At 36.2% G+C, this 27155-nt stretch overlaps 1 protein-coding gene across 1 annotated transcript in view; it reads left to right on the forward strand.

Annotated features, from left to right (window-relative positions):
- C2CD6 (C2 calcium dependent domain containing 6) overlaps positions 1-27155 on the forward strand; it is a 149131-nt gene that overhangs the window by 23422 nt on the left and 98554 nt on the right. The window contains 6 exon segments of the mRNA XM_060105939.1: positions 3084-3170; positions 6268-6319; positions 7702-7847; positions 19128-19247; positions 24822-24866; positions 25793-25861. Of these exon segments, the coding sequence (XP_059961922.1) occupies positions 3084-3170; positions 6268-6319; positions 7702-7847; positions 19128-19247; positions 24822-24866; positions 25793-25861 (519 nt within the window).

Genomic DNA, 27155 nt, shown 5'->3' on the forward strand with positions numbered 1-27155 from the left:
ATTTTTCATTTCTATTACGTTATTCAAAGTTTTTAGCTCACAGTTTTTGAGTAAAATGTTACTTCTCTGATTAATTAGTTCCGGTAAACTCTTAGGAAGGCATTGCACTTTTTTTATATTTAAAAGGAAAAATGGTCTGTTAACCTGCTGAAACTCTTCATTTGTGAGATTTTTAAACAAATAAGAAAAGTGTTTCTAAGTTTTTAACCTGTGATACTGTGAGCTTCTAGGGTACTCATAACACATTTGCACACATATAAAATTACATTAGAACGAGATATTTCTAATAGTTTTTAAGATGTTCTTATCTTAACTTGAGTTTATTTCAAAAAGATAGTTATTTTCACACTCATTAAAATGTCACCACCTTACTCTGAAAGGACAGAGAAGTATATATTTTAAAATAGTTGCTAGTTTATATACTACTGACAGTCATCACAGAAAAGTTTAGCAAATTGCAACACTTATCTTTTTGTAAAACCAAACTGCATGATGCATCTTTATGTTTGCCAACTTTTTAAAATGCTTTGCCATGAAATTTCTTGTGATCAGTTCTCATCTATTTGCAAAGCAGACTAAATATTCTACTATTCAAGGTAATGTAATTGGTCAACCCACTTAACTAGCAAACGCAATACCCTGAAAGCATGAGGGCACTGATATGAACCCCTCTGAGTGTGAAACTCACACTTTTACTCAGAATATTTGTCTACTGCTTATAGTCGTCTCTATGTGCCTACTTTCTTATTTGTTAAAGAAGTTGGAAAATTCTAATATTTTCTCCTGCTACTTTAGAGAATAATCCTTGGTCCCTGCTGTGAGTGGTCTTGTTTCATGGGGTCAGAGAACCACAGAGTGTGAAAAGGAGTCCTTGCTCCTGGGCTTGGGCAGGGAGGGAAAAAGATTTAAAACATCTCTTTTAGACTTAAGAATTCCATGCACCTGTAGCTTGTACAATGAATGGCAGTGTCTGACCAATCGAATAAATCATTCTTTTTCCACGTATAAGATCTGTGCAGAGAATGAGTAAAGATAAAACTCTCTCTTCTCAGCATTTGTTTTTCTTATAGTGAAACTGTCATTGTTTTGTTACCTGTCTTCAACACCAGCCTGAACTTCTGAAGGTTAGGAGCGTCTCAAGCTGGAATCAGCAAAGTGCCAGGCATATAGTCCTGCCAGCACATTAGTGAACGTTAATTGATGTAAGGATAGTGAGCTTGCCATTAGAGCTAGGGGTGGGAGCATCCTAGGAAAAGGTAATCATGTAGGCTAGTAGGTTTTCAAAGAAACTGTGGAATGGGGGAGAGTGGGCCAGAAAGGCCATTGGGGAGGAAGTGCAGAGCAATGTGAGTGAATGTTCAAACTTTAAAATAGAAGTGCCACGAGGAACTTCTGCTTTTGGGGGCCAAAAGCAGCAGAGAGGAAGGGCATAGTGGAATTAACTGAAATTAAAATTCTCTGCAGGTTCAGGAGAAATTCTAGATGGTATCAGAGGCTTTATGAGACTAGCCTTTAGATGTTTTGTTCAAGGTTCTAATAGAATTTTGGCAAAGAGTTGTTTTGTTCATGCTGCTGCCATTGAAGAGAGCTCTGCTCATATGAGGAAGGAAAAGTAAAAAGGTAAGAAAATGAGGGATTGTTAAGTATAAAATACCAGGTTGTTATGGATAAATTGAGTATTAGTATTCTAAAGAATTTTCCCCCAATTATTTTGTATTTATTAAAATGTATATTCAAAGTAGACTTCCATAAGATCATTAAAACATTAGAAAATATGAGGTTCCATATTAAATGCACATACACTGTCCACAGATTGATATTTTTGCAGCAATACAAAAAATACAACAATTTTTGTACAGTAATTGTCATTCAGTTAGCTTAACCTATGATTTAATCATATATATATATAAAAACACATTAAGCCAGTCAGGTGCAGCAATAACAAAATGATCCAAGATGTATAAAACAAATGTTTTCAGTACACTGAAAGTATTTGTTTTGTACTTTTTTTTTTTTTTTTTGCGGTACACAGGCCTCTCACCATTGTGGCCTCTCCTGTTGCGGAGCACAGGCTCCGGACGCGCAGGCTCAGCAGCCATGGCTCACGGGCCCAGCCGCTCCGCGGCATGTGGGATCCTCCCGGACCAGGGCACGAACCCGTGTCCTCTGCATCGGCAGGTGGACTCTCAACCACTGCGCCACCAGGGAAGCCCTGTTTTATACTTTAAAACAAAATTTTCAACATAATAAGGATTTATTACATACTATAAAAATTAAACAAGTGATTCTTGAAAGACACGTAACGACAAAGATTCCTGGGAAATTATTGTTTGTAAATAAGGCCATGTTGATTCAAGTTCAGCGAAGGTTGGGAATAAATACAATTCTCCTTTTCAGGTTAGATTTTTAAGAGACGGTTTGTTCACTATTCCCCTCACCCTTCCTCTCCTTTCCCCTCCCATCCCTTTCTCTTTACTCTGCTACACAACTCTATATTAAAATGTCTTGTAATTTTTAAACGCTAACCATTATGTGTTGTGACCAGAGCCCTTAAGAACAAAGTTAATTATTAGCCCAGAAATATTAGTTAGTAGGGTTACTCTGGATGAAATCACACAACCAAAAACCAAAAGCCATCTGTTCATTACTCCTTTCCACTGTACCTACTATTCCAAAGGATTAAATTCCAGTTCCTTCAGTGGCTGATAACTGAAGGAATATTGGAATAATTTGCAAGCAGGATTACTGCCACTTGTGGGATACAGGACCTAGTCCACATTAGATTAAGACCATCATTTTTAGTTAACAAGGAGAACTCATTGTTTATGCTATTATGTACTTCTCTCCTCTCTCATAATCCCTTTAATTATTTTATATTTAATTGTACACATTTCATTTCTCTGCTAACTTAATGATAAACTTAGTGAGGGTAGAGATGAGTTTTCAAGTCATAGAATATAAGTTGTAAAATATATAATACCTGATACTAGATGCTCATAAAATTTTTGTTGAAGTATAATATCTTTTCTAATTATATTCTTCTCTGCCTTATAAAGTCTTAAATTAATTTATTTACATTGTAGATGCTGAGAAAAACTCTTAAAGGGTCTGAAAGTAAAGAACTAGAAGTAACACCTGAGGCACCAACTTTGGTGCCATTTGGGGATGTGGTATGTATGACTAAACCTCAATAAACCTGTACAAATTATTTTTTATTTCATATGAAAACTATTTAATGTCAAAAAGCATGTGTAGAAAATGGTCCTCTCTGATAAACATATTCATGAATTTTTCATTTTTATGAGTCAGAAAAGCATTCTAATAATCACTGAAATTTTGGAAAACATCCTGATTCACGGAAAAAAATGTCTCTGCTAGGGATTCCCAAATGCTAGTTACATCAGAATTACCTGGGATACTTTTTTAAAACATTGATTCTTGGGCCCCACTTAAGATCCACTAACTTAGAAACTGAGAATAGGGCCTCAGAACCAGTATTTTTGTTAAACTCTTCAGATAATCATATTTTTGTCAGATTTAGGGACCTTTGTGTGATAATGGATCCCACATCTCTCCCTCATCCAAAAAAATAATAAACCATAGAAACAAAAACAAACATACTAATCAATCATACATGTACACACACACAGGTGGGACCTAATATCTAGGCTGAGAACCAGAAAAATCTGTTCTCTCTTTTGGGCGCTATAGAGAGAGTATAGGCCGTGAAGATCTATGTATGTTTAGAACTATCAAATATTGTGGTATTCTTTCACAGTTACCTTTATTTTCTAAACACTATTAGAAGAATTAGTGGCTGTGAAATGAGAGTTTCTCTTGTGTCTCTTCTCTAGTTCCTATTGTGTACTAATACATTTTCTTGAGTAAAAAGTATATGATGAATTTAACACCACCTTTTTAGGGGGAAAATAAGAATAATTCATGTATACATTTTTGTTTTTACAGAATGACCATGGTGTACCTTACTCGTAAAATTATATAACACTTTCTTCCCTCTATCATAATCAAAGTTGAAGTATAAGCCTTCATGGTCCAACTCTAAACTTAGAAAAGATTCTTTGAAATCACTTTGGCTATAAACTATTATGCATGTCACTATGTTGACCTACTAATTTCTGTAATCCATACTCTTGAATATGACTTCTGCATGTCTTTAGAACTCACATTTTGAAGAATCTTTTTATTTCTCCCACAGTTCCTAACCTTATAGTTCATATTTTCCTTATTTGAATTGCATATTGCTAGGCATCAAAAAGCTTCTCTTAAGAGTTAGCTGGAAGTGTTGACAGAGAGATGTTTGGCATGTGACTGATGGCTCCTCCCAGTGTGTGATTCAGCCACATCACCTTCTCTTTGAATGTTCTGTGATTTGGCAAAGTTGGTGCATGTGTAGGCCTTGATACCTACATCACAACCCACTACTCCTATTTCTAATAATCATATCCCATTTTCAGAAAAAAAATGAAGAAGATGTCTTAAAATTGAGCACATAAAGTACTTTTGTGAACAACTGTGGTTGCTTTCCTGTTTTAAGTGCATGTTTGAGAGTGTTTCGAAGGTCAAGGTGTTGACAGGGTTATTGCTTTGGGCCACAGATGGGTCTCACAATCTGTGGCAACATTTGTTATCTGCAACCTGTGAATGGTCATCATTATGGTTTTTTGTTTGTTTGTTTTTGGCTGTGTTGGGTCTTCGTTGCTGTGCATGGGCTTTCTCTAGTTGCAGCGAGCAGGGGCTACTCTTCGTTGGCAGTGCGCGGGCTTCTCATTGTGGTGGCTTTTCTTGTTGCGGAGCACAGGCTCTAGGCTCACAGGTTTCAGTAGTTGCAGCATGCAGACTCAGTAGTTGTGGCACGCAGGCCCTAGAGCATGTGAGCTTCAGTAGTTGCAGCACACGGGCTCAGTAGTTGTGGCTTGCGGGCTCTAGAATGCAGGCTCAGTAGTTGTGGCATGCGGGCTTAGTTGCTCCGTGGCATGTAGGATCTTCCTGGACCAGGGATCAAACCCGTGTCCCCTGCATTGGCAGGTGGATTCTTATCCACTGCACCACCAGGGAAGTCCCATCATTATGGTTTTGAATGTTAAATCTTTTTCTATACTTGAATAGAAATTTATTCTCTTTTTTATATTGTATGGATCTCTTATGTAAAAGTATAAAAAGCTATTGAAATATAAGGAAAATTAGGATAGTTGCTGATGGCTTCATGTTGAGATACTTGGCAGGCAGTCAGTGATTTATGACAGTATTTTTATATATAGAATTATGCAAAACAAAATTATAGCTATATTTCCCTATTTTACCCTCCTTGTGTGCACCCAATTTTAAGAAGTAAACAGTGATTCATGGACTTTCCTATGGCAATACCATTTTAAGTCTCACCTAGATTAGAACCTTCCTTTTAACATAACATTTTATACTTATGTCTCTCTCTCTCTAAGAAGTAGACCACAATATTTTCTTCTTTAGAATTTCATCATTCAGATACAGTAGTCTTTTAATTAAATATTGAGTGCTAACTTCTTTTTCTGCATTGTTCTAAAACCAAATCCTTAAAATTATTTACGCTATATTTAAAACTACTATTGGGCCATTTATTTTGTTTCACAGATATTTAATATAATATTGCTCTTGTTTTTACTTGGTTTTTAAGACCAAACATGGCTGAATTAAGATCAAATGGCTTACATTTGGCTAATACTGCATATTAATATTCAAGTATTCCTGTATTAATTTTATACTTGATTTTATGGTTAAACACAAGATACAATTTTTCTTAACATTTGGAAACACTTTGTACAAGAGAGAATGAATATTTCACAGCCCTTGTCATATTATAGTCAGTGAATGATTGTTGAATGAATAAAGTGGTTTTAGGATACTGGATAAAAAAGCTTATCTGAAGCAAGGCATATTTCTTGTTATATGCAAGATGCTGTGTTGTATCAGTTCTCACCTAATGTAAAATCAAAATGATTCAAAGAGTGACAGTTGGATTGAAGTTAATAAATGAACCATTTTTTTCTTTGTATTCTTGTTTGTTTTAAGTTTACTTTGAACAAGTCTTGCCTATTTTTCTGCTTTCTGGTGTTTTCTGTAAGTAGATATTTCTAATAAGAAAAAATATTTCTAATGAGAAAAACTAACAAAGTGAAACTTAAAAAAATAATGTAGTTTGGTGAGAGTAAAATGGAAGAAAAGTTAACTTTTAAAAATTAATTCTCTGTGTTTTTATTTTGATTGTTATAGGTTGGCTGCCTAGCCATTCATATAAAGAACTGCAAACATTTTACGCCTAAGAGTATCCTTTCTTTTGATTTAAGAACCATACTGTGATCATATGTCACTGTTTCTGTTATATATTGCTGCCTTACAAAACACTCTAAGACATTAAAAAACATTAACAGTGGCTTAAAACATTAACCATTTTATTACCAGTCACTATCTGTACGTTCACTAGGTGGTTCTTCTGCTTCACATTATCCCAGCTGGGGCTGCAGTTCAAAAGGGCTGGGATACCTAAAACGGCTCATTTACATGTCTGGTGCCTTAGTGAGAATGCCTGAAAGACTGGACTTAGCTGAGATGCTGAAAGGGTTAGACCTTTCTTTCCATGTAGTCCTAGGGTCTTGTCTTTCATCATTAAACATTTTCTTCTGCACTAATTTTGATTTTAAAATATTACATTAAAATATTGATTACTGAAGTTTTTGGTGTCCACTTAAATTTTGTACCCTGGGTAGTGCCACCCTATCCTAGTCTCAGCCCTGGTCACGTCAGTTGCATGTTAAAGTAGTCATAGGACCAGGCCAGATTAAAGAGCAGAGGAAAATAAACTCCACTTTTTGATGTGGAGAGTGACAAAAGATTCTTAGTTATCTGTAATCCACCTCGATCATCATGTAAGTTAAAGAAAATATACATATCTCTTTGGATGATAATACTAATTTATTTCTAATTAATAACTATGCTTCTCAAACATTGTTTAAAGGGTTTATTTTTCTCGGTGCCTTTAAATAAGCTGAATGCTTATTATTAGATCTGTCATGGCATAAAACCAGTCTCATTATGAAGACTTGATGTTTCTTTTGTATATAAAGTGAACTATTGAAGAGAATTCTAAATAGAGAGAGTTTTGAAGATAATTAAATCATAAAACAAAATCGTTTTAATTCATAGAGTGCTATGAAAGATAAAAATACAGATCAATATAGTATAAGTGAAGTATATAGTGAAGTGAATTACAAAGTAGAATGCTGCTTTAAATTTTGTTGTCCTAAAATTAAGAATAAATTACTCTGAAGTGACATATTTTTTGAAGTTTTAAATTTCTATGTAATTACGCTTAGAAAAAAATTTTCAAGTATGTATTGGAAATGTTTAGTCACCTTAAAAATAATATATAGGAAAATTTGCAAAAGGATTATAATGGAAATGTGAGGATAAAAATATGAGAAGTAATCTAAGGAAGAATCAACCTTCTTTTCTTACTTATATTGTACCTACCACTGATGGGCAAAAATACTATTTTAAAAGACTTTGCTTATTGTTTAATATGCTCTTTAATTTCTTTCTTTATTTGATTGATTCTTAGGTTTTGGCCTGAATTGTTTAATGGATTAATTTTACAATGTGTTACTGTTCAGTTACAACAAAATTTGCTTCCTAAATATGTATTTTCAGTCGGTTTACAACATTACAGGAATTTGTTCATTCGCGTCTCTATTAACAACGTGGTGAAATGTACAAAAAAGTGTAGCTTGCTACCCCCAAACAATGAAGAGGACACTGTAATTACATTTGATGAAGTGAAATATTTTTCTGTACAGGTAATGTTAAATTTCTCTTCTAAATAAAAGAATGCATGTTTATAGTTTCAAATATTCTACACTAATAATGTCTTTTTTTTTCAGGGGACAGGAAGGAAACAAAAGCAATGTCCTTTTATTTGATACTTTACAGTATTTTGTTTCTGTATTATAGGCTATATTGACGTTTTCAGAGTTTACTGTAGAATACATAATCATGGTGTTCTTCTCTGAGATCTTGCTGGCGGTGATTCTGAGTGTTTATCACACATGGATGCATTTTTCTCTGTCTTAGTCTTCCCCTCCATTTGCCCTCTTACACCTGCCTTAGTCAGCGTGGGCTACTATAACAAATTACCATAGACTGGGTGGCTTAAACAACAAACCTTTATTTTTCACCTTTCTGGAAGGTGAGAAGTTCCTTATAAGGACAGTAATCAGATTCATGAGGGCTCCATTCTCATGACCTAGTGACCTCCTAAACACACCACCTACAAATACCATCACATTGGAGATTTAGGCTTCAACATATGAATTTTGAGGGAACACAAATGTTCAGTGCATAGCACACCCTTTTTTTTTCATCTCCTCCTTTCCCTCTCTCCTTTCTTCTTATATAGACTCTAACTACTTTCGCATGGATTAGCTTATTTAGTTTTTATAACCCTTCAAAATATATATATACTCTTATTATCATCTTTATTTTGCAGATGAGGAAACAGATACTGTAAGGTTTAAAGAACTTTCTTAAGGTCATAGAACTAGTAATTGGTGGAGCTGAGAATGCAGTCAGTCTGGCTTCAAACTGGCTTCATTAAACCACCTCTCACACCAGAGCTTGCTATGCTGAGTTTGCTTCTGTTTACAGTTAAGCTTCTTAGAATCTTAAATGTATCTCAGAGTTGTCTTTAAAATGAGTGACACTATTTCATTTAGCTGTAGGATTCCTTGATTAGTCCAGTTGTTTCCTGATATCTTTATTACATTAGTTGAATTTTAGTGAAATCCTAAAACATTTCCTCTATACCATATATACATATATATATATATTTTTTCAAACTTCATTTTGCTTAATTGTTGAGTATTGAAGACAGTTCTTTAAACATAGTTTTTTAAAAAAGCATTGTTTTCCTAGAGGCAATCCATATTATTTCTTTTACTTTGCCAGTAATTTTCCTAGACTTCATTGCCAAGTTTTCAATAATTTTGTGGCTATATGTCCATTTAAATAAAACTTGAAATTAATACTGGAAAACAATATAAATTAATAGGGTGATTTTTAGCATAATCAAAATATTTTTCCTATATTTATTTTAATAGGAGCTATTAGTTTGAGTGTAATAAGAGGAGAGTTTTAGTCAAACTCTAATGGAAAGTTTGGGAATGACCTAGTAATATTTACATAGAAAACTGTACAAGCAAACAAAGAAACATAAAAAAATCAAGACACATATTAACTCCAGGGAAATTAAAAAATGATACAGGGCAAGAAATATGATCATTGTAAGTATATTATTAAACCCTGAAAAATAGTTACATATACTGGAGGACTGAGGGGAAAAGAAATGTGAAAATTGTGGGAGGAGGATGTTGAGAGTGAATATTTTTCTTCCACAATAAGCAGTCAGTAGATGATATATACATGACTTCAGTGTTCATAGTAGCATTATTTACAGTAGCCAAAATATGGAAGCAACCTAAATGTCCATCAACAGATGAATGGATAAAGAAGATATATATACATACATACATATATACATGTACATACACACAATGGAATACTACTCAGCCATAAAAAAGAATGAAATTTTACCATTTGCAGCAACATAGATGGACTTGGAGGGCATTATGCTAAGTGAAATAAGTCAGGAAAGACAAATACTGTATGATATCACTTATATGTGAGATCTAAAAAATACAACAAACTAGTGAATATAACAAAAAAGAAGAAGACTCATAGATACAGAGAACCAACTAGTGGTTACCAGTGGGGAGAGGGAAGGGGGAGGGGCAAAATAGGGATGGGGAATTAAGAGGTACAAAGTATTAGGTATAAAACAAGCTACAAGGATATATTGTACAACATGGGGAATATAGCAAATATTTTATAATAACTATAAATGGAGTATAACCTTTAAAAACTGAATCACTATACTGTACACCTGTACTTTATATAATATTATGCATCAACTATACTTCAGTTAAAAAAATAGTATCTAAAAACTAAAAAGAAAAAAACAAGTAATTAGTAACATGATTTTATGCCCAAAACCAGAGAAATCCCTTAAAAAGCTTGAAAGGTGGCTTCTGAAGAGTGAAAATTAGGTAGTGGGTTGGGTAGTGTACTAAATTATACCTGGGATCGAATATATGGAGGTATGACTGAATGATGACATAGAGAGGGTAATGCCATTAAAAGAAGAATTTATTATTTATATTTCCTGAGAAAAAGGGACACACCACACCACACCACACCACACAAGGTCCCGGAAGTTTCAGGGTGGTCAGGAGGCAGACAGAAGCAAGGGGAGAGCCCAAGCCAAAGCCTTTATTGGGGTTTCCTTGAGAAAGGTAATGCAGGGTGGAATTCAACAGTTTAGAATTGACTAGTCTGAATAATTCCAGCAGGCTTTGGGCTGTAGTATAGTCTCTAGTTGCCTGGTACCTGGCCCTGGCATGATTTAGGGCAGGGGAAATATTGGTTCCATGTGAGAGATAAGGAGGTGGTTAGGGCTATAGACTTGAGATTGGTTAGGCTGCTACTATCAAGCCAAGCCCTTTGCTATCTCTAGGATCTGGCTAGCCCGGGGAGGGAAATTCTCTCCCCGGCCAGCAAGCTTTTTTTTTTTTTTTTTTGCGGTATGCGGGCCTCTCACTGTTGTGGCCTCCCCCGTTGCGGAGCACAGGCTCCGGACGCGCAGGCTCCGGACGCGCAGGCTCAGCGGCCATGGCTCACGGGCCCAGCCGCTCCGTGGCATATGGGATCCTCCCAGACCGGGGCATGAACCCGTATCCCCTGCATCGGCAGGCGGACTCTCAACCACTTGCGCCACCAGGGAGGCCCACATACACATTTTTTAATCCCATGACCAGGCCACAGTCAAGGCTATTTTGAATGTGAGGGCAGCGGTTTCCCTGTCCCCCATGGTACCAGCCCTCCTGCTGCCAGGACCTGAGCTGCCAGGGCCAGAGGAGGGAGACACTAAACACTCCCGGTTGCTGCGCTGGCTGCTGGCTTTTCCCAAGCAGCCCAGGAGCGGAGACAGCAGGTGGCTTCTCAGTCCCTCTGGGCCTAGAGTGGCACAGGAAGGATCCGAACTTACACTGTGCTACTTGGTAGCCTTGCACTTGGAGTTTTCAGCAGAGGTGACATCTGGTTGACACCTCAGGTGAAAAATCTGGCTTGAAAATGGTTTCTGCCCAGACTCCTTCATGCTTAGCAGGCTGAGGAGACGCCCTGGGGGTGGGGGTGCTGGTAACCTCGGCCCGGGGAGGACAGCCAGTCCCGGGCACTTTCCTGCCCCCGGGCCAGGCCAGCCGAGCAGGACTGCGGGAGTCAGCGCCCTGCTGCCCGCTCTCAGTGACCGGCGTGGGCAGTGCTCCCACAGAGGGAGCCCCTCTGACCTGTCTGGCCTCCCTCCGGCAGCCGATGTGCTCAGAAGCCAAGACAACCCCCCCCATTTCCTCCTCCATATGGTGCTGGGCTCCCTGCTGAAATGCAATTAAAGCAACTGATTTTCTAAAAAAAAAAAAAAAAAAAAAAAAAAAGAAAATCTTAAAGGTAGCCAGAGGGAAAAAACACATGACATTCAAGTGAACAACAGTAAGAATAACAGCATATTTCCCATCAGAAACAGTGGAGGTCAGGGACTATCCTTGGTGGTCCAGTGGTTAAGAATCTGCCTTCCAATGCAGGGGCCACGGGTTCGATCCCAGGTTGGGTGACTAAGATCCCACATGCCACAGGGAAACTAAGTCTGTGTGCCACAACTACTGAGCCCACGTGCACTAGAGCCCGTGTGCCGCAACAAAGAGCCCGTGTACCACAACAAAAGATCCCACATGCCTCAACAAAGATCCTGCATACCTCAACTAAGACTTGACACAGCCAAATAAATTAAATAAATAAATAAAAATTTTAAAGAAGTGGAGGTCAGGTGTCAAGCGAATGCCGTCTTACAAGTGGTAAAAATAAGGTCAACCTAGATTTCTAAATCCAATGAAAATATTCTCCTAAAAGACTGTGAAAGACAAAAGCTGAGGGTTTGTATCATTTTAATAGACATCAAAGGAACGTTGATCCCAAATGGAAGTCCAGATTCACAGGAAGGAATGAAGAACACTGGTAATGGTAAATATATGGGTAAAAATAAAAGACTATTGAAAAGAAGACAATAAATAAAAAGACTATTTTAGAAATGTTCTCCAAAAGACTAGACTGGTTTTTTTTTTTACATATATACATTTAAATTTTTAAAATTATATATTGGAATAGTTGATTAACAATGTTGTGTTTCAGATATACAGCAAAGTGATTCAGTTATACATATATATGTATCTATTTTTCAAATTCTTTTCCCATTTAGGTTATTACAGAATATTTCTAAATTAATTAATTAATTTTTGGCTGTGTTGGATCCTCGTTGCTGCGCACAGGCTTTCTCTAGTTGCCGGCGAGTGGGGGCTACTATTTGTTGTGGTGCATGGGTTTCTCACTGTGGTAGATTCTCTTGTTGTGGAGCGTAGACTCTAGGTACGTGGGCTTCGGTAGTTGTGGCATGCGGGCTCTGTAGTTATGGCTCACGGGCTCTAGAGCACAGGCTCAGTAGTTGTGGCACATAGCCTTAGTGTCTCTTTGGGATCTCCCTGGATCAGGGAATGAACCCGTGTCCCCTACATTGGATTCTTAACCACTGCACCACCAGGGAGGTCCTTATTACAGAATATTGAGCAGCGTTCCCTGTGCTATACAGTAGGTTTTTGCTGGTTATCTATTTTTAAATATAGCAGTCCATACATGTCAGTCCCAAACTCCCAGTTTATCCCTCCCTCCACACCCTTCCCCTGTGGTAACCATAATTTCATTCTCTAAGTCTCTGAATCTGTTTCTGTTTTGTAAATAAGTTCATTTGTATATATATTTTCTAGATTTCACATATAAGGGAAATCATATGATATTTGTCTTTCTTACTTCATTTAGTATGATAATCTTCAGGTCCATCCATGTTGCCACAAATGGCATAATTTCATTCTTTTTAATGGCTGAGTAATATTCCATTGTATGTATGTACTACATTTTCTTTATCCCTTCCTTCATCACTGGACATTTAGGTTGCTTCCATGTCTTGGCTATTGTAAACAGCGCTGCAGTGAACATTGGCATGCATGTATCCTTTCGAATATTTGTTTTTCTCTGGATATATGCCCAGGAGTGGGATTGCTGGATCATATGGTAGCTCTATTTTTAGTTTTTTAAGGAACCTCCATACTGTTCTCCATAATGGCTGTACCGATTTACATTCCCACCAACAGTGCAAGAGGGTTCCCTTTTCTCCACACCCTCTCCAGCATTTATTGTCTGTAGACTTTTTGATGATGACCATTGTGACTGGTTTGAGGTGATACCTCATTGTAGTTTTGATTTGCATTTCTCTAATAATTAGCTATGTTGAGCATCTTTTCATGTGCCTCTTGGCCATCTGTTTGTCTTCTTTGGAGAAATGTCTGTTTAGGTCTTCTGCCCATTTTTTTGATTGGATTGTTTGCTTTTTTGTTATGGAGCTGCCTGAGCTGTTTGTAAATTTTAGAGATTGATCCCTTGTCAGTCTCATCGTTTGTAAATATTTTCTTCCATTCTGTGGGTTGTCTTTTCATTTTGTTTATGGTTTCCTTTGATTTGCAAAAGCTTTTGAGTTTAATTATATCCCATTTCTTTATTTTTGGTTTTATTTCCATTACTCTAAGAGATGGATTAAAAAAGATAATTTTTGTGATTTATGTCAAAGAGAGTTCTGCCTATTTTTTCTTCTAAGAGTTTTATAGGATCCAGTCTTACATTTAGGTCTTTAATTCATTTTGAGTTTATTCTTGTTTATGGTGTTAGAGAATGTCCTAATTTCATTTTTTTTACATGTAGCTGTCTAGTTTTCCCAGCACCATTTATTACAGAGACTATCTTTTCTCCACTGTATAATATTGCCTCCTTTGTCATAGATTAATTGAACATAGGTGCATGCATTTATTTCTGGACTTTCTATCATGTTCCATTGATCTATATTTCTGTTTTTGTGCCAGTACCATCTTTACTATCATTACTATGAATTCGTTTTTGGGTCAATTGCCCATCTCCACTTCCCTTAGTTGTTCTTGTTCCTTCATCTAGGGTTTTATCTTCTTCCTTCATCTGGGACATATTCCTCTGCTGTCTCATTTTATCTTTCTTTCTGTGATTGTGGTTTCCATTCCACAGGCTGCAGGGTGTAGTTCTTCTCGCCTCTGCTCTCTGCCCCCTGGTCGTTGAGGCTGTCTAAGAGGCTTGTGCAGGCCTCCTGGTGAGAGTGCCTGGTTCCTGCCTGCTGGTAGGTGGAGCTGGGTCTTGTCCCTCTGGTGGGCAGGGCCATGTCAAGGTGTGTGTTTACCCACAGCTCTGTGCTCAGGAAGACTTTAAGCAGCCTGTCTGCTGATGAGTGGGGCTGTGTTCCTGCCCTATTGATTGTTTGGCCTGGGGCATCACAGCACTGGAGCCTACAGGCTGTTGGGTGGGGTCGAAGACTAGAGTGTTTCAAAAAATTAATGGTGATGAATGGTAGCATTTATAGCATTTTTAGAAGTGAAATATATAAGAATAGTACAAAGGATGAGTAGTGTAAATGGAATCATGCTATTGTACATGATATGGTATAATTTTAATTCAAGATATACTGCAGTATGTTAAGGATGCATATTTTAACCGCTAGAGCAACCATGAAAAATAATACAAAAGTGTATTAGAAAAGAAGAAAGCAGTCCTTACTGTGTCTATTTGTTGGAGAGAAGTTACCTATAAATTTTTCACCTCTGAAAATTGAGTATCTTTTTCTCCTTTTGTGTGTGTGTATGTTTCTTTTTTTTTTTTTTTTTTTTGCGGTACGTGGGCCTCTCAGTGTTGTGGCCTCTCCTGTTGCGGAGCACAGGCTCCGGACGTGCAGGCTCAGCGGCCATGGCTCACGGGCCCAGCCGCTCCGCGGCATGTGGGATCCTCCCAGACCGGGGCACGAACCCGTGTCCCCTGCATCGGCAGGCGGACTCTCAACCACTGCACCACCAGGGAAGCCCTCTTTTTTTTTTTTTGTATTTAAAAAAAATTAACTCTGATGTGTCTGTATTTGGATTTTTCTGTTTATGCTATTGGGATTTGTTGGTCTGCTTAAACTAGATTGTTGCTGTTCATCAGTTCTGAAAAGTTCTAAGCCATTATCTCTTCAGTACTGTCTCTCTGTCCCATTTTCTTGATCCTTTATTTTCTTTCCTGGAACTTTAACATATGTTAGGTGTTCTTACACTATTGCACTATTGTCCATGTCTTTTAACTTTTTTTCAATGTTTTCCATCACTCTGTCTCCCTTTGCATTCTGAATAATTCCTTTGATCTGTATTCCAGTTCACTAATTCTCATATGTTGCAGTGAATCTGTGGTTGAGTCCATACGCTGAGTGTTTTTATTCAATTATTTTAGTTTTCATTTCCACAAGTTCTATTTAGTTTTTTGTTCAAACTTGCTAAATGACTTCTAAAGTTTCCTGGTCCTGGGCTATATTTTCAGCTTGTCTTTTATTCCTTTAAATAAAGTAAGCATAGTTCTTTAAAATTCCAATACTTCAAGCTTTTATGGTCTATTTTTCCTGATCTCATTCGTGGTGCTTCGTTTCCTTGCTGTCTTAATTATTGCTGACTTTGGTATGCTCATTTTCCTTGGAAAATTATATGTGGACCGTTTTTGAGGTCTAGGGTGAAAGTAGCACTTCTAAGGAATACTCGTGTTTGCTTCTAAGGCATACCAAATATTTAAAGAAGAATTAATAGCAGTCTTTCTCACATTCTTCCAAAATATAAAAGAGAAGGGAGTATATCCAAACTCATGTTACAAGGCCAACATTACTGTGATACCAAAACCAGACAAGGACACTACAAGAAAATTCCAGGCTAATATCCCTGATGAACATGGTTGCAAAAATCCTCAACAAATGATTCGCAGACCAAATTCAGCAATACATTAAAAGAATCATACATGTTACATTAATATGATTAAGTAGGATTTTTTCCAGGGATGCAGGGGTAGTTCAACATCTGCAAATCAGTCTATATTATATACCACATTAATAAAAAGGATAAAAATTACATGATCATCTCAATAGATGCAGTCAAAATTCAACATCCATTCATGACAAAAACTCTCAAAAAAGTGGGTAAAAAGGGAATGTACCTCAACATAATGAAGGCCATATGTGAAAAACCCACAGCTAATATTATACTCAATGGTGAAAAACTGAAAGCTTTTCCTCTAAGATTAGGAACAAAACAAGCCACTTTATTCAACATGATAATGGAAGTCCTAGCTAGAGCAGTTAGGAAGGAAAAATGAAAGGCATCCAGATTAGAAAGGAAGAAGAAAAACTGTCTCTATTTGCAGATGACATGATCTTATATATAGAAAAATCTAGACTCCACACACACACAAAAACCTGTTAGAACGAATAAAATGAGTAAAATTGCAGGATACAAAATCAATATACAAAACCAATTGCATTTCTATACACTAATAACAAACTGTCAGAAAGAAAAATTAAGTCTCATTTACAATTGCATCAAAAAGAATAAAATACCTAGGGATAAATTTAATCAAGGGGGTGAAAGACCTGTACACTGAAAACTATAAGACATTGATAAAAGAATTTGAAGAAGACACAAAAGGATAGGTATTCCATGCTTATGGATTGGAAGAATTAATGCTGTTAAAATGTTCATACTACCTAAAACAATGCAATCTCTATCAAAATTCCAATGGCACTTTTTACAGAAATAGGAAAACAATCCTAAATTTTGTTGTAACCACAAAAGACCCCAAATAACCAAAGCAATCTTGAGAAAGATTAAAGCTAGAGGCATCACACTTCCTGATTTCAAACTATATTACAAAACTATAGTAATCAATATGCTATTGGCATAAAAAGAGACACGTAGCTCAAAGGAACAGAATAGAGAGCCCAAAAATAAACCCAGATATATATGGTCAATTAATTTATGATAAAGGAGCCAAGAATATACAATGGGGAAAGGGCAGTTTCTTCAGTAAATGGTGTTGGGGAAACTGGACAGCCACAGGCAAAAGAATGAAACTGGACCACTATCTTATACCATACACAAAAAGAAACTCAAAATAGATTAAAAAGTTGAACATAAGACATGAAACCATAAAATTTCTTGAAGAAAACATAGGAGGTAATTCCTTGACATTGGTCTTAGCAAAGATTTTCCTTGGATTTGACCCCCAAAGCAAAGGCAACAAAAGCAAAAATAAACAAGTGGGACTAATTAAACTAAAAAGCTTTTGTACGGCTGAGGAAACCATCATCAAAATGAAAATGTAACCTACAGAATGCAGTAAAATATTTGCAAATCATATATCTGATAAGAGGTTAATGTCCAAAATATATAAAGTACTACAACTCAGTAGAAAAAAAAAACCCAAACCAATTAAAAAATGGGTAGAGGATCTGAATAGACATTCTTCCAAAGAAAACATACAAATGGCTAACAGGTCCATGAAAAGGTACTCAATATCAGTAATCATCAGAGAAATGCAAATCAAAACCACAGTGAGATATCACCCCACACCTGGTAAAATGTTGGTGAGGATGTGGAGAAGAGGGAACACTTGTGCACTGTTGGTAGAAATATAAATTGTTGTAGCCACTGTGGAAAAAAATATGGAGGTTCCTCAAAAAATTAAAACTAGAACTACCAGATAGATGATCTAGCAATTCCTCCTCTGGGTATTTATCCAAAGAAAATGAAATCACGGTCTCAAAAAGGTATCTGCACCCTCATGTTCATCGCAGAATTTACAACAGCCAAGACGTGGAAACAACCTAAGTGTCCATCCACAGTGAATGGATTAGAAAAATGTGGTATATATACACAATGAAATCTTATTCAGCCGTAAAAAAGAAAAAACCCTGCCATTTGCAACAACGTGGTTGGATTTGGGCATTATGCTAAGTGAAATAAGTCAGACAGAGAAAGACAAATATGGTATGATCATTTATATGGACAATCTAAAAAAATAAAATGAGGGAATTCCCTGGCGGTCCAGGGATTAGGACTCCGTGCTTTCACTGCTGAGGACATGGGTTCAATCCCTGGTCAGGGAACTAAGATCCTGCAAGCTGTGTGGTGCAGCCAAAAAAAAAAAAAAAAAAAAAGGAAGAAGGGAAAATAAATGAACTCAAAGAGAACAAATAGATTGGTGGTTGCCAGAGGTGGGGTTTGGGGGTGGGTGAAATGGATGAAGGTGGTCAAAATGTGCAAACTTCCAGTTATAAGATAAATAGGTAAATAAGTCCTTGAGATTTAATGTACAGCATGGTGACTGTAGTTAACAATAATGTATTATATATTTGAAAGTTGCTAAGAGAGTAGATCTTAAAAGTTCTCATCACAAGAAAATAATTGTAACTGTGTAATGATGGATATTACCTAAACTTACAGTGATAATCATTTTATAATTTATACAAATATCAAATCATGTTGTACAGCTAAAAGTAATACAATGTGATATGTCAATATCTCAATTAAAAAATGTTTTTAAAGGCACCTAGAATATTAGGGTGGGGAGGCATGAGATTTATTTCAAATTAGCAAAAGAGTATATATGAACTTTAAAGGACTTATAATAATGGTATTGTGTTACAAAGCTCAAGGTTGGAAGAGAGTTTCAAGCTGAGACAATGATATACACTTTATCAAAAAGTAAAAGAAAAAAGACAGAAAAGAATGTTGGATGTCTTTTGGTATTAAATGTTTGGATTACCTAGATTATTTGGGTTGGATATTGGTTACTGGACTACCTTTGATAATGTAGTTTCAGTAGAGTATTTAGGCTAAACTTCTGAGTAGAGTTAAGAAGAGAGTGTATAGGCAATGGGTGTTTCCAAAAAATGGATGTTTCAAAAAATGTATTTTATGGATGTATTTGTTCAGAAATTATGTCTGAAACTCAGACTGAAAATTTAATGCTTCTTTTCATATGTATTTTGTATCAAGGTTCCTCGACGTCAAGATGATGAGAAGAATAATATTTACTTAGAACTAATGCAACATGACAGTATAAAATATCTTCTCTTATTAGGGAGTGTTCAGGTACATCTTTATGAAGTAATTCAGGTATGTATCAAAATTTTTTTCACCTTGGTATCACATTGTCCAATTGGTGTTTGTTGTTAAGATTTATCTGTACCTGATGGACTCCTTTTGCTTATTATCTGTGTTAATGTGCTTAGTAAACTCATGTGCTTAGTAAACAGTATCTTCCTCTGGCTCAAAAAAAAAGTTAGTTTGTAACAGCATAATTTTTTTAATTTTTATTGCAGTATAATTGCCTTACAATATTGTGTTAGTTTCTACTGTACAGCAAAGTGAATCAGCAATATGTATACATATATCCCTTCTTTTTTGTACTTCCCTTCCATTTAGGTCACCACAGAGCACTGAGTAGAGTTCCCTGTGCTATACAGTAGGCTCTCACCAGTTATCTATTTTATACATAGTATCAATAATGTATGTATGTCAGTCCCAATCTCCCAACTCATCCCATCCCCCACCCGTTTTCCCCTTGGTATCCTTACCTTTGTTCTCTATGTTTTTAAAAAATTATTTTCTGGAAGGGCAATGATACAACCTAAAAGACTAAGCATGCTTGTTTGTTTGTTTCATTTTGTTTTCTGAGATGTTTCTAAACGAGACCCAAATCACAAACTCTCTTAATTGTGAGCACCAGTTTCACTTCAGTTCTTTTATCTTTAGCTGGGCTGCTTGCAGTCTGCCCTGTGCATGTGTCAGCCAAAGTTTTAGGCAGAGTTTATACACAGATTCTGTGGTTCCTTCTCTCTCGTTGTCTACTGCCGCCTGCCCTTTCCTCCAAGAAAAGATAATGATTCTTCTGAACTTTGTATTTAATATTCTCTTGCTCTTTTCATAGTTTTACTACTTAATGTAAGTTACAAAAAATAGTATCTTTTGTGTTTCTAAACATATTATGTTTCTAAGATTAATACACTTAATTTCATTAGCTAGTACTCATTTTTTCACTGCTGTATACGTTCCATGTGAGAGTATTCCCAAGTTTATTTATCTATAATGTTTTTTTTTTTTTTTTTTTTTTTCTGTACGCGGGCCTCTCACTGTTGCGGCCCCTCCCGTTGCAGAGCACAGGCTCCGGACGCGCAGGCTCAGCGGCCATGGCTCACAGGCCCAGCCGCTCGTGACATGTGGGATCTTCCTGGACCGGGGCACGAACCGGCGTCCCCTGTGTCAGCAGGCAGCCTCTCAACCACTGTGCCACCAGGGAAGCCCTATCTATAATTTTTTAATGGATATTTTGATTGTTTTCTGTTTTTTACTATTGTGCACATTGCTGCAGTGAATTTTTTTGAACATATCTTCCAGTGCGTATCTGCAGAAAGTCTCTACATGAATTGCCCTCTATGAGTCTCTATGATGAATTGCTACATCGTAGGTAAAGAGACCATGTTATTTATTTATCAGAGTTATCAGAGAAAGAAATTTTGGTTATTTATGGATTTCCCCCCAAAGCCTTACGATTTTAGCTGTGGTGTGCTGCCTCTGTGTATTATCTGTCAGAATTCTTCTAGGCACTTCTACCTTAATTAAATATTACATCATTTTCCTTATTAGAATTTCTCAGTTACCCACTTTTTACAACTCAGATCCCAGAAGTAGAAAGTTTACCATGAGGACTTTGGTCTTTTTTTTTTTTTTTTGATGCACTTTTATTGGCTTGATGTTGGCTTGGGCTGATAGTTCTATAATAATATTTAAGCATCTGGGCATCAGACAATAGAGGAAGATAAGAACTATGAGACAAATGTTTTGCATTTAGTTTGTATCCAGCCCTATTCAAACTAGGCCTAATGGGAGAATAAGTCCCATGGATGAGTTTGGCCCACCTTAAATAGCCAAGTGACCTTTTTTTAAACTTTTATTTTGAGATAATTATAGATTCACAGGCAGCTGAAAGAAATAATACAGCATGATCCTATGTACTCATTTTCCCCCTGATGGTAACATCTTTCAAAACTATGGTAAATATCACAACCAAACTACAGAACGTTGCCATCTATACAAGGATCCCTTATGTTGCCCTTTTATAGCTACACCCACTTCCTTCCTGCCCTTACCCTTCCTTAACAGTTGGTTACCACCAGTCTGTTCTTCATTTCTGTAATTTTCTCAGTTCAAGGATGTTATATAAATGGAATCATACATTATGTAACCTTTTAGGATTGGCGTGTTTTCACTTAGCATGATTCTCTGGAGAATCTTACAGGTTACTGCATGTATCCATAGTTCATTCCTTTCTGTTGTTGAGTAGTACTTCATGGTGTGAATGTACCACAATTTGCTTAAATATTCACCCATTGGAGGACATCTGGACTGTTTCCAGTTTTTGGTGGTTATGAATAAGTTACTATATTCACAGGTTTTTGCATGAATATCGTGTTCACTTCTCAGATAAATTTCTGGGTTATAAGGTAGTTTGTGTGTACCGTTTTTAAAGAAACCGCCAAACTGTTTTCCATAGTGGCTGTGCCATTGTACATTCCCACCAGAAATGTGTGAATGATCCAGTTTCTCAGCATCCTCATCAGCATTTGGTAGTGTCACTATTCTTTATTTTAGCCATTCTGATGGCTGTGTAGTATTATTGTGGTATTAATTTGCAGTTCCCTAACAGCTAATAATGTTGAACATCTTTTTAGGAGGGCCTTTTTTTTCTTCTGGTTTTATTGAGATGTAATTTACATGCAGCACTTTACAAGTTTAAGGTATTCAGCATAATGATTTGGCTTACATACCTGATGAAATGATTACCACAATAAGTTTTGTGAATATCCATCATCTCATATAGACAAAACGCTAAAGAAATAGAGAAAAATTTTTTTTATGATGAGTAGAACTCTTAGGATTTACTCCCTTAATAACTTTCGTGTAACATGCCATGGTGTTCATTGTTTTAATCATGTTGTACACTACATCTCTAGTACTTATTTATCTTGTAACTAGAAGTTTGTACCCTTTGACTGCCTTGATAAATTAAAAGGCCTTTTACAATTTATGATGGTAGTCAACAAATTTATGCTTATCTCTTTGGTCTCTAAAGCTTGAGCTGTATCATTTGCTATTTGGGTCACATGCAGGGATAGATTATAGACCACTTGATTATAGAACTACTAGCCATGGTAGAAATCCTCATGCAGATTGGTAAAATCTAGTACTTGGTTGAGTTGGAAAGACCTGATGATAAGACCCAAACTACAGATCATGTTTGGAAACATGGGAGGGCCATCTGATTGTACAACAATTATCTCACTTGTATACTTGGAAAGTACACGTGTATTGTTTATGATTACCAATTGGTATCAATTGCTTTCTGAATATAATTGGCCTGATTTTGGAAGACAAATATGCTGAATTGAATTAAATAAATCACATAATAGGTTTTATATAACTTTATAAAATAAGTAATTGGGGCTTCCCTGGTTGCGCAGTGGTTAAGAATCCACCTGCCAATGCAGGGGACACGGGAAGATCCCACATGCCGCGGGGCAACTAAGCCCGTGCACCACAACTACTAAGCCCGCGTGCCACAACAACTGAAGCCCATGTGCCTAGAGCCCGTGCTCCGCAACAAGAGAAGCCACCACAATGAGAAGCCCATGCACTGCAACTAAGAGTAGCCCCCACTTACTGCAACTAGAGAAAGCCCATGCACAGCAACGAAGACCCAATGCAGCCAAAAAACAAAAAAAGTAATTGGTCTGTACTTGTATCATTAATCCCTTGTTCCTTCCTATCCCTGATACATTTTGGATTTCTTTGAGGCTCTGGGAGAAACCAGAAACATCAGCTAATTGTTAAGGTCTGGGGTCCAATTAAGGCATATAAGTATATTGGAGTTTATAATATTTCTGTATTGATTATAGAAGGGAATGTAATGTTAATTTTGGAATGAATTGCAATACCATTTGTGTTCATTGGTTTGTCTATATGATCCATAGCAGATGAGCCTAAGACTAGGTGATAAATTCAACAATTAGAAAGATTGATAGCTACTGTAATTATTTGAGAAAGGCAATAGAAAATTCAAAGGTGTGGAAGATTGTTAGAGTAATGCCCCCTAAAGAATCATGCCTCCTGGTATCTATACCTTTGAGTAGTCTACAGTGCTCCCCACCCCGACTACTGCGTTTAGCCATGTAACTTGCTTTGGACGGAGCAGAATCAAATTCAGGACAGGGAACCAAGTAGCTCATTGTCACACATTGAAACTCATCAGTGGAGCTGGGTGAAGGCAAGCCTAAAACTCAGTGGATTTGGATGAGTTAGATGCACATTCAGGATGAACATTTAATTGGCTTCAATGAAGACTCAACTGGGTAGATCTCAGTGGGACCGTCAGAAGTAACTCAAAGACATTTACAGTAGTTAAAAGTATGACTAAAAGTTTACTTATATATGAGGGAGATGAATCAGTAGGTTGAGTTTTCCATCAAAAGCAGAGACACCATTTTTAAAAGAGAAGAGAAGAAAAAGGCAGTCTTGGAACAGTAAGATGTTTCCCCACTCCCCACTTTGGGGAAAGGGAAGCTTTAAAAAGCAAGAAGCTATAAAGAGCATGTTGACAGGATCATTAAGGAGATCAATTTCAATTACTTATGAATTTTCTGAGAAATCTTGTGACTTTATATGAAGAATATATATTGTATGCTAATTTTATGTGATGTCTGTCATTGTACCACCACCTGTTATTTTCCTCATTATAATGCCTCACCAGGAACTGAGAAGACAGGTGTTAAATAGGTTCTTGTGGATTGCTATGTTTTGGGGGTTCAGAGGACATGTAGAGCAGGTGCCAAAATTTTCACTAAATGAGAATTAGTGACCAGAATGTCTGAAAGACATTCCAGAGAGCATGAGCCTTAGAAGAGGAAAACTTTTTATCTGTATAATAAGATAATAAATAATAAGATCTGGAAGCAATAGAAGAGAGTATGGAGGATGCTACCCCACCACCTAACCTTGAGATATGTGGGCCTTCACTTGAGGAGTCTGTAATGGAAGCGGCATCCTTAGTGGTGAGGCAGGTCTGAGCTAAAGAAAGCTGGAAATGTTTAGTGGAGCAGTTAAAGATGTAAGGTTGCTTGTCAACCATGGAATGGGGGTTCCATGAGCTGCAGTGGAAAATGCTGGAAAGAAAGAGAACCATTGAATGTTGGATTAAATGGGAGGACTCATAGCACAGCAGAGATGATCAGAGATGGTGACCAAGGATACCAAATGTTTCCCTGGTTAAAAAGATCCCAACAGTCCCCAAGAGATGAGAAAAGCACTCAGTTCTGTCATGAGTCAGCCTATCATGTAGATTCATGTTTAACCCCTCAGAAGGAGTGCAAGCCTGGCAGTTCCTCTAAGTATAAGCAGCAGGAACATTTTTCTTTAAAATATAAATGTAAATATTAATATTTATTTCTGGTACAACCTGGAATTTTTATTTTCTTCCAAACATTCATTATTTTTGTATTTTAGCTAGTAAATTTATATGTGCATTAAACATCATTACCTGATTTTTAAAAATTTATGAAATGATTTAGATAATATACAAGAGACTACATCAGTGATTCTATATTTAAGAATTTTATTGTTTGTTACTTTTTCTAGAGAGGGTGCTTTACTGAAGAACTCCGAATGTTGAATAAAAACACAGTAAGAACTTTACTGAAACTTCCAAAGCATTGTGCACACACTTACCGTTTCATGTAACTTTATTCTGATATTGTTTTTATTCTTTTGTTACCCTACCAGTCACTGTTTGAACTAATGGAAATATATTAAATAGAAAGTATAATATTTGCTCACAATCTTCATCTCCACCATTTTTTAAAATGCTGCTATCTTACTGCTAAATGGTGAACACAAAAATTAGAAATCATTGGGTAAGAGAGGAAAATGCCTCTGGCTGCTTCTTTGCATAGCCTTAGGATCCTCACATACTGAATTGAGGAAATATTATTTTCCTCCTTAAGGAGTTTCTAAAGAGTTGTTTACAGTTCTTACTTGAATTCCTTTTTAAGTACTTAAAAATTATTATCTTGATTAATTGATCATCTACTCAGAGAGGCTTCTGCTGCCAATAGCCAGATCGGGGATAGGAAACATAAAAAACAGAATGATGGACATTTGAGGGCATAACCTCTGACACCCTCCTTCATTTCACATATGAGCCAGCTGTGGTTCAGAGAGATGAAATCACTTGTCTAAATCAAAATTTTATCTGAAAATGGAAGTGGAGATGGGAAAAGTGTGAATAAATACTTAAAAATATTATATACATGGATATGAATACATATGTATATATGTATCTCTGTATAATTCTATTAACAATTGTAAATTGATATTTTTCATATTTTAATCATGTAATACTCCTTAACTTTAATGTAAGGTTTTTAACATTTCAGGAATGTCATAGATTCTTCTATAGGAGTTACTTGTGTAAATTTTTTTTAATCAAGAGATTCATGCTTTGGTTTTTCTAACTTATAGATTTGTGAGGTAAAAATATCACTTGTTATCACCTCTCCATTAAAATATCTTTCTGATCAAACAATAAAATAAATTTGGCACATGTTTAGTTTATATGCAGGGCAGAAGTGGAATTTATGTTCTCCTATGGAAACTTTGGTTATGGATTTTCACATCAGGTTAGTTCCCCTCTTTTAAAAATAATTCTACCGCAGCTCTTCAGTTAAATCATCCTCCTGAGCCTCTATCCTTTCCAGTTTGATAAAATCTTTAAAATATGTTTAAAAGAACACCATTTTTCTCTAGCCTAAAGAAAAATGAAACTTTACCATTGTTTGTTTATACATTTTTAAATAATGAGATTTTATTCAAACTGTCTTTATTATAATACTTTTGTGTGTGTGTACACATACTCTTACATAATTGAAAACAAAATTAAGTATTCAAGAAATGAATGTGGATTTTTATATCTAAAAATAATCATTAAAATAGAGTCATTGATGTTATTCAGATATTTTGTACTTTAATCACATATAATCCTTTCTCCCCATGATTATTTCAACATCATCCCTTCTTGATTCATCAAGAGAGTAATATGCCCAAAGAAGGTATCTTCCTAGGTTTAGCCTGCCCCTTTAAATTTACTACATATATCCATGTTGCAGAGAAAATTTTTGTACATTAACCTATATCCCTTTCTTTCATGATGTCCTCAGGCCGGATTCCTAGAATGGAAATCATTGTCAGTAATGGCCTTTTCAAGGAATTGTTCTAGAAAAATTGTACCAACATATATTCTTACCAAGTGTTTGAAAGAAATCTTGATATCCCTGGGTACTGTCACAGCTTTGGGGCATTTATAAATTCAGTCCCATTAGTACTGCAGTTATATAGGAGAAATGACCCGTATACTTTACATATAATCTTTAATTTTCAGTTTTTGCTATTTTTCATATTCTTGGCTGTTTTTTAATTAGGAACTGAGAGTCGGTACATCAGTCTTATTAAATAAGTCTACTGCTGTGTGTTAACAGGGAAATCCCTGTAAAATGTATTTTTAAATTTTGCCTGTGGTATAATGTTTTTTAATACATTTTGAATCACAGGTAAGTAATATATTGATGAAAGCCACTAGACACAAGCTTTTTTTCTTTTCCCCTTTCTACTTTGATTTTTCTTTCTTTTCATTTTGCCTATTTTCTTATCATAAATTAGACCTTATAGGGATCCCTAATCAGTCCTAAACTGTGTCACAAAAGGCTTAGTCCTTTTTGTGACATAGTTTATGAGTACCAAGTTCAGAGATAGGTGTTGTATCTGGATATAACATGTAACAACCCCATTCTTAGGGAGATAGATCCTTTTCAAACAAGACTGGGCAAATACTGTATTGTTTTATGTAGGTGGACTCTACTAAAAACTAGGAACAAAGGCATTGTAAGGAAAAGAGTGGGAAATTTAATAAAAGTTCTA

This window comes from Mesoplodon densirostris, chromosome 8 (assembly GCF_025265405.1).
Source record: "Mesoplodon densirostris isolate mMesDen1 chromosome 8, mMesDen1 primary haplotype, whole genome shotgun sequence".
Lineage (NCBI taxonomy): Eukaryota > Metazoa > Chordata > Mammalia > Artiodactyla > Ziphiidae > Mesoplodon > Mesoplodon densirostris.